At 38.7% G+C, this 8,282-nt stretch overlaps 1 protein-coding gene across 1 annotated transcript; it reads left to right on the forward strand.

Moving 5' to 3' along the window:
- Positions 1–1,360: 1,360 nt before the first annotated feature.
- Positions 1,361–4,537, forward strand: LOC121806712 (glucose-6-phosphate/phosphate translocator 1, chloroplastic-like). The gene is made up of 5 exons (XM_042206839.1): positions 1,361–2,086; positions 2,183–2,408; positions 2,583–2,805; positions 3,254–3,467; positions 4,192–4,537. Exons 1-5 carry the CDS (start codon positions 1,604–1,606, stop codon positions 4,201–4,203), a joined length of 1,158 nt encoding a protein of 385 aa, XP_042062773.1. The 5' UTR covers positions 1,361–1,603; the 3' UTR covers positions 4,204–4,537.
- Positions 4,538–8,282: the final 3,745 nt, after the last annotated feature.

Genomic DNA, 8,282 nt, shown 5'->3' on the forward strand with positions numbered 1-8,282 from the left:
TTTGTTTTTATTATATTTATTGTTAATATATTTGTTTTGTTTTATTAGGAGTAATAAATTAGAATAATAATTAATTATATAATTAGTGAGTTAAAAATAATAATTAAGAAGTTTAATCGGTCAAAATTGGGTTAAACCGTTGACTGTTATAAAATTAACGGAATTGTAAACGGAGGATCAATTGTGATCCGATTTGAAATGTACAGAACCCAAAAATTCAAAAGATAAAATTTATGACCAAAATCGTAAAATGATCATATGTTCAAGACCAATTTTGGCATGTATTCTATTCTTGATATGCTAAGTCTATGCACAACAAGATCCGAAGTAATATTCTCTAGATTCTCACTTCTACACCTATAAAATACTCTAACGCTCTGTAAATTAACAATCGAATATGCCCACAAAAGTGCCCTCTAGGCTCTATCCATAAATGCAATAGAAGAAAATGATGATGAGACCAAGCTATTAACAGCCAGCTAATCAATTTTACTTATTCTGGACATTTTTTAGGTTGATTAACTTTTTAAAATCAAATTGATATCTCCATTTTATCAGAAATATTTTAATTAATCTATTAAACTCGTGAACTATAATAAATAAAATGTATTCTAGTTGCATTTATTTCTTTCGAAATGTTCATGAGAATCACAAGGTGCAAATCACATATATGTAATGAGTAATGACTAACGGTCGGACTTCCAAATTTACAAATCACATCCTTATTTTGGGAATATTAACCAAAACAATCAATTTAAGTACAAATAGTGGTTACAAATATTGGATTAGTTATTCCTAATGAATTAATGAATGTTAAAAAAACTGAATCCAAGGAAAAGGCTAAGATCTGCTTAACATATCATCACTAATCAAACTCACACCAATTTAAATAACTGTCTAGAAACACACACCAATAATGCCTCAAAATCCAAAGAGAAAAAATTGAGGGAGAGACAACTATTGTTGTATGTCCCCACTGCCATCAGTCGTTACCACATGGGAAGGATAGACAAACAGTTGCCAGAATAAAGGTTGTGGAACGAAACATACGAAACATATCGAGGAAGAGAAATACAATTGCAAAGATAAAGAGATGAGATCGTAAAAAACATACCAGAGCAAATAGGTTTTTTCTAGGCATTTCTACGGATATTGTTTGTTTGTTTGAAGCAGCTTTTGGACTTAGACTAATATAATTAAAATAAATTTTGGGTCATGTATTTAAACAAAATTAGTACATGCATGCCTTTCTTTTCTTTGCGTGTAAATTAGGAAAGTTGAAATTTAATTAGCTAATCGTTCACGTGCTGTTTAATTTGGTCTTGTATGCCTTTCTTTTCTTTGCTTTTTCAGTTCTTTTCCTTTTTATGCACTTCTTCCTCTTCTCCTTTCTTTCTTTTGGTTTTGGGATAATTACAGCTACTGTATTATATAGTGATGTGGTTGGTTTGATTACTTAGCACATACAAAACCTAACTCTTCTCTCTAACCTTTACAACTACCAAAGCTTCAAACTTTCCACACACGAATACCTCTCCAAAATATCTTCTTCCAAACCCCCAACAAAATCCAATCAATATTTCCGCCTTTTCTCATTTCTACCATGATTTCCTCTCTCAAGCAGCCTGCCTCATTCAGCCATGGCTCCTATTTTCTCACTTCCCGAACAAATTTGGTCACTCCAGGATGTTTGCCGGTGTTGCCATCACTACGGCTTCCCCGAATTTCTGTTGTCTCTCTCTCTAAACCACTGCACATTGGGGCGCCGCCGATAGAGAGAAAAAGAAAGGAGTTGTCTACTTCAATCGGCTGCTCGGCTTATGAGGCTGACCGATCGGAGCCGGTGGCGGACGCCCGATCTGAATCAGCGAGGAAGATAAAGATCGGAATTTACTTCGCCACGTGGTGGAGCTTGAATGTGGTGTTCAACATATACAATAAAAAGGTGCTGAATGCGTATCCGTATCCGTGGCTCACGTCGACGCTCTCGCTGGCTGCTGGCTCTCTTATCATGCTCGTTTCCTGGGCGCTGCGGATCGCCGAGACGCCCAAGACCGATCTCGAATTTTGGAAATCGCTCTTTCCGGTAAGTTTTTTTTTAGGTTTAATTAGTTTGTTAGGGGTTTCCGCGATCTGGATTTTGGTGTTTTGTGGCTAAAGGTTCGATGATAACGATGTTTAGGTAGCTGTTGCGCACACAATTGGGCATGTTGCGGCAACTGTGAGCATGTCCAAGGTGGCGGTTTCCTTCACTCACATAATCAAGAGCGGCGAGCCTGCTTTCAGCGTTTTGGTTTCGAGATTCATCTTGGGTGAGACCTTCCCGCCGGCGGTTTATCTGTCCCTCATTCCGATCATCGGCGGCTGCGGCCTGTCTGCTCTCACCGAGCTCAATTTCAACATGATTGGTAACTTTCACTAACCTATTTCTGCTGTCCAATTTTTACTTTTTGATTAGGTGAAGAAATTGATGTGTCTTTAATTAGTTGCATTGAATCATGTGGTTTCTGGTTATTTGAGATTGTTGGTGGATTCTGAGGGGTTTTGCTTGCTTGTTTGTTTTTTTATGTCTATGTCAAAAGGATTCATGGGGGCCATGATCTCGAATTTGGCGTTTGTTTTTCGGAATATATTCTCCAAGAAAGGGATGAAGGGGAAGTCGGTCAGTGGAATGAACTACTATGCTTGCTTGTCAATGCTTTCCCTAGTAATTCTCACCCCCTTTGCAATTGCTGTGGAGGGACCACAGATGTGGGCTGCAGGCTTTCAGCAAGCTTTTTCTGATATCGGACCACAGATCGTCTGGTAATCACAATGTTAATTTTGTTTTATTATATTCTACTCGTATAATTCCTTGGACATAGTGTATACTCATGGTGATAAAGTGTTTTCTTCTGCTTGATTATGAAGCTAATTTGTCTTCCAAGGATATGCCAAGATTCATGGTTCCAAATCCAATGCTTTCTTACAAACATTTATGTAAATTTGTTCGTGGTTGATATGTCTATCAGTCATTACGACACAAATTATACCCAAAGAATGTGGTTTCGATTAAACATGATATCGCATTTATTTCATTTATAAAATATCTTAAAGATTTATAATTTGTAAGAACATAGTTTTCTACACCATGTGTTGGATTTCAGGAAGCAAGATAACTTGTTTTTTTAGTGAACTTTGTTTTCTTCTTTAGCCAATTTTGTTTGTATTGTTCCATGTTGGTTATGTTTTGTGCGGTTAATTTTGGACATAGGTGGATGGCGGCCCAGAGTGTATTTTACCATCTCTATAACCAGGTGTCATACATGTCGCTGGATGAGATTTCTCCTTTGACGTTTAGCATTGGAAATACAATGAAACGTATTTCGGTCATTGTCTCCTCGATCATTATTTTCCAGACACCTGTACAACCCGTCAATGCTCTTGGTGCTGCAATTGCAGTTCTTGGCACTTTCTTGTATTCTCAGGTAATATTCTTTTCTTTTTTGCCTTATATGCTATTTTTCGTATGGTATCTCTGTCGTTTATCTGCTTGCTTCTACTTAAAATAAGAGTTTGACCCCGCACAGAGGAAAGTGACTACAGGGATATTTAGTTATGTTGCCTTCTTGTTCTGATTCTGTCTTTTCTTATATCTTGATACAATCACATTCGTCATTTTATTGGTATATGCCATGTGCTAATTGTACGATCATATCGTGCATGTGGTGTGCACTGATCAAATGATCGTCGGGATAGGAAGTAAACAGAAAATAGAGGATCTAGGACGGTTTCCGTTGAAATTTGTATCTTCCTGAGTAGCTGCAATCACCTTTGTTGTGCTTAGTGCAGTAATCAGGGCATTGCAGAATTATCCCCCTCTTTGTGAGAAAATACTGGTCAATTATCTAAACTTCGATCTACTTATCATCTTGAAATGTGATGTGAACATTGTGAAGTTCCCCAGTGTCTGAGGATCTATATAGTCAACGAGATAGTACATTAAACACGAACCTGTTATGAAATACTAATTTTGTCGTATGGTCTGTCTAACAGTGATACATCTTCATTATCAACGTCCTCAATGAACCTTGTCAGATTACGGTTTGTAACTGTTGGGAATTGACCATTATCTTCACCCCAAAACTGAAAGTGGCCTAGTAGTGAAGAAATTTCATGGATACGTAGATTTAACAAGTTTCTACTCTGCAGGCAAAGAAGTGAAGACGGGGGAGGCTCGAAAGCTGCAACTTAAACGGGTAAAACATGGCGTGCTCGAGAGTGGATCGAGTTTCTTGAGGAAACCGACCACGTTCGTGAACCAAGTGGAGCAGCGGCTTTACTTGTAGATAGTAATAATGAGGAGGTGATATAGTTTTGATTAGGGATCTTGTTTTGCCATACTTGACGAGGTTGAGAAGATAGTTTGTAATAAGCAATTGTGTGAATTCATCAAACTGTCTATATGTTCGGCTTATCATGTTAGCAGAAGGTGTATGGATGACTGAAATTCTGGCATTTGTGGTTGAGGATAAATAAGAAAAATACATTATCTATCTGACTTATTTGTCTCTTTTGGGATATACTATATTAAATTGTGAGTTTTACTTTCTCTGACAATATTAGAAATTCTACAAAACATGTATTCTGATTTTGCTACATGTGTCAAGTTAAGTCGCCCATGAATCCCACTTTAAGACTTTAAATTAGATCAACAACGAAGGATTGAGTCACTTAAAGATAAAATTATGTTTTCACAATTTTAAAATCTATTTTCTAAAATTAAATAGAATTACAATTTTATAATGACACATGCTTAAATCGGATTATTGAATTAGTAAAGGTTACTTATACTTTATGGAATATATAATAGTTCACATTAGAGAAGTAAATTTCACATAATACATAAATTTGTCAATCTAACAGAGTTCGATGTATGACAATTGATTTTGTACTTTTTATTGCTTTCAGTGTATATTTGTTAGGTTTAAATTTATTTTAATGATTTTAAGCTGGAACTGTGAAGGGGCAAAGAGTGCCCTCTTCACTGGTGCTTTAAAAACGCTGATCAGAATGCGCAATCTGCACGTTATTGCTTTATTTGAGCCGCGTATTAGTGGGATTCAAGCAGATAGGACTATTAGGAGGATTGGATTACCTAACTCTTATCGAGAGGAAGCGAATGGATTTTCTGGAGGTATTTGGCTATTGTGGGATGATCATTGGCACATTGAGATTCTGGAAACAACCTCTCAGTATATCCATTGTCGCATATGGGTATGAATTTCTTATTTTCAGCGGTCTATGGGCATCCAACTCCTGCTTTACGTAATAGGCTTTGGCATCAATTGAGAGGGCGTGCTTCCGTGGGTATTAATGGGGGATTTTAATGCTATAGCGCAAAACTCAGAGAAAGCGGCCGGGTCTGACAGGAATCTGTTACGATCTTACGCCGCGATCGACCTATCTTAGCTCGTCACTGCCGAACTCAGTGACTTCTTCGTGGTCGGACTATCTTAGCTCGTCACTGCCGAGCTCAGTGACCTCTTCTCGGTCTTCCTCTCTTAGTTCGGCGTTGCCGAACTCAGCGATAAAACGCAGATCTCAACACTTGAATGATCAATAGAATGGATTGCATTAACAATGATAATGTTCTACAATCGAAATAGAAGCAAAGAGGAGCTCTCGATCCACGATCGGAGCTTAACAAACATACAACTCACAATATTCACGACAAACCAAAAGAGAGCGGCTACGGCTATATTTATACTCTGCCTCTTAGCTCATCTTCACTTCACTTCTCCTCCGCATGAGCTGTCATCCCCGTACCTCCTTCTCATTGGTCAGCAACACGTCACTGCCTCCTTCCTATTGGTCCATGCCAGTTCATTACTAATGCCACGTCACTAACTACACAATATTGCATGTGTGTCTCGTGCTCACGTTGCATGCATGAGCTACTTATAGTATTTATAGTAATGCATGCAACAATACCCCCTTCTTAGGGTTCCTTGTCCTTAAGGAACCAGGGAAATCGAGCCTGAATTACATCAGCGAACTCCCAGGAAGCATCGGCCGGTGACTTCCCTTCCCAATGGATGAGCCACTTGGTTACTGCACGATTCTGTCTTTTTACCATTTTCCTATCCAAAATGGCTTGAGGAATGGCATCATTTATATATGACACATCCGGTAATTCAATGATAGGGCCGGATGGTGGAGAAGCCGGCTTTAATAGCGAAACATGGAACACGTTGTGGATTGTGGCCGAAGATGGTAAATTGAGCTTGTATGCCACTGCACCAATTCTATCTAGAACCTGATAAGGCCCAAAGTACTTAGGCTCGAATTTGTGATGCTTTCCTCTGACAGATTTCTGCTTATACTCCCTCAGCTTCAACCAAACCCATTCTCCTATTTCAAACTCTTTATCAGTTCGATGTTGATCCACTTGCCTCTTCATTCGGTCAGCCGTTTTCTGAATATTTCTCTTGAGTATAGCAAGCATATCTTCTCTGTCTCTCAAAGCTAAATCCACTGCCTCAACATTTGAGTCACCTGGCAGATAGGGTACATGCAGGGGGGGTTCAAACCCATACAGTGCTTCAAAAGGAGTCATTTGAATACTAGAATGATAGGTAGTGTTGTACCAATATTCGGCTAACCCCAACCATTGTGACCAAGTATGTGGCTTTTCACCCATGGCACACCGCAGATAGCATTGCAAGCTTTTATTTACTATCTCGGTTTGTCCATCAGTTTCTGGATGATAGGCCGTGGAGTAGAGCAGCTCAACACCCAATAAACTCATAAATTCCTTCCAGAAACTCCCCACAAAAATAGCCCCCCTATCACTCACAATCTTCATAGGCATTCCATGGAGCTTAAAAACTGAATCCATGAATATCTCAGCCACTTTCTTTGCTGTGAAGGGATGAGATAGGGCCATAAAATGTGCATATTTACTCAACCTATCAACCACCACAAATATAGTATCATAGCCTTGAGAACTTGGTAAAGCTTCAATAAAATCCATTGAAATATCTGTAAAGATTGCAGCAGGTATGGGAAGCGGTTGTAGTAAACCAGCTGGGGAAGTGTTACTTGGTTTATATCTCTGGCAAGTGATACACATTCTGACAAATTCCTTAACATCCTTCCTCAATTTTGGCCAATACACTATAGCAGATATTCTCTTGAAGGTTCCCAATACTCCAGAATGGCCAGCCAAAGCAGATCCATGGAAGATGGACAAAATCTGAGCCTTTAAATTCAAGTCATTTCCCACCATCAGCTTCCCTTTTCTTCTTAGCTCTTCATTGATCCAAGTGAATTTGGGATGGAGATCTGTATTCTGCTGTTTCTCTTTTATCAACTTCTGTATCAGAGGATCCTTTTTCCATGAATCCTTAATCTTTGCAATTAACTCCAGAGGAATTACAAGGGAAGTCAGTGCATAGGTCATCACCTCAGGTACCCTGGATAATGCATCAGCTGCTGAATTCTCACTGCCCTTTCTATATCTGATCTCATACTCAAATTGCATTAGCTTAGTCATCCAAGCTTGTTGAGTAGGAGTAGTCAGTTTTTGCTCTATCAAGTACTTAAGACTTTGATGATCAGTTAAGATAACAAACTTCTTGCTCTGTAAGTAGTGACACCATTTCTTGATAGCCATCAAAATGGCTAACAATTCCTTTTCATACACTGATAAATTCTGATATTTAGGAGATAGAGACTTGCTGATGAAGGCTATAGGATGCTTATCTTGCATCAACACAGCTCCAATCCCAATCCCGGATGCATCAGTCTCCACTATAAACTCTTTAGAAAAATCAGGCAAGGCTAGCACAGGAGCAGTAATCATGGCTGATTTAAGTTTCTCAAAGGCTTCTTGTGCCTCCGGGGTCCATGTGAATAAGTTTCCCTTGATCACATCAATCAGTGGCCTAGATATCACTCCATAATTATGCACAAACCTTCTGTAATATCCAGTTAACCCCAAGAAGCTTCTCACCTGCTTGACATTTTTAGGTTGAGGCCACTGCTTAACTGCCTCTATCTTTCCTTCATCAGTGGAGACCCCCTTATCAGATATAACATGGCCCAGATATTCTACTTTTCTACACCCAAAAGTGCATTTACTTCTTTTAGCTAGCAAGCTATTCTTTCTCATCAGTTCCATAACCAACCTTAGATGATGTTCATGATCTTCTTGGCTGTTACTGTAAATGAGGATATCATCAAAGAAAACCAATATGAATCTTCTCAAGTAACCTCTAAAGATGGTATTCATCAAGTTT

The sequence above is a fragment of the Salvia splendens genome, chromosome 6 (genome assembly GCF_004379255.2).
Source record: "Salvia splendens isolate huo1 chromosome 6, SspV2, whole genome shotgun sequence".
Lineage (NCBI taxonomy): Eukaryota > Viridiplantae > Streptophyta > Magnoliopsida > Lamiales > Lamiaceae > Salvia > Salvia splendens.

Coding starts and splice junctions, on each gene's coding strand:
- LOC121806712 (XM_042206839.1), top strand. CDS start 1,604: ATGATTTCCTCTCTCAAGCAGCCTGCCTCATTCAGCCATGGCTCCTAT. Junction 2,087..2,182: donor TTTGGAAATCGCTCTTTCCG/GTAAGTTTTTTT, acceptor AACGATGTTTAG/GTAGCTGTTGCGCACACAAT. Junction 2,806..3,253: donor ATCGGACCACAGATCGTCTG/GTAATCACAATG, acceptor TTTTGGACATAG/GTGGATGGCGGCCCAGAGTG.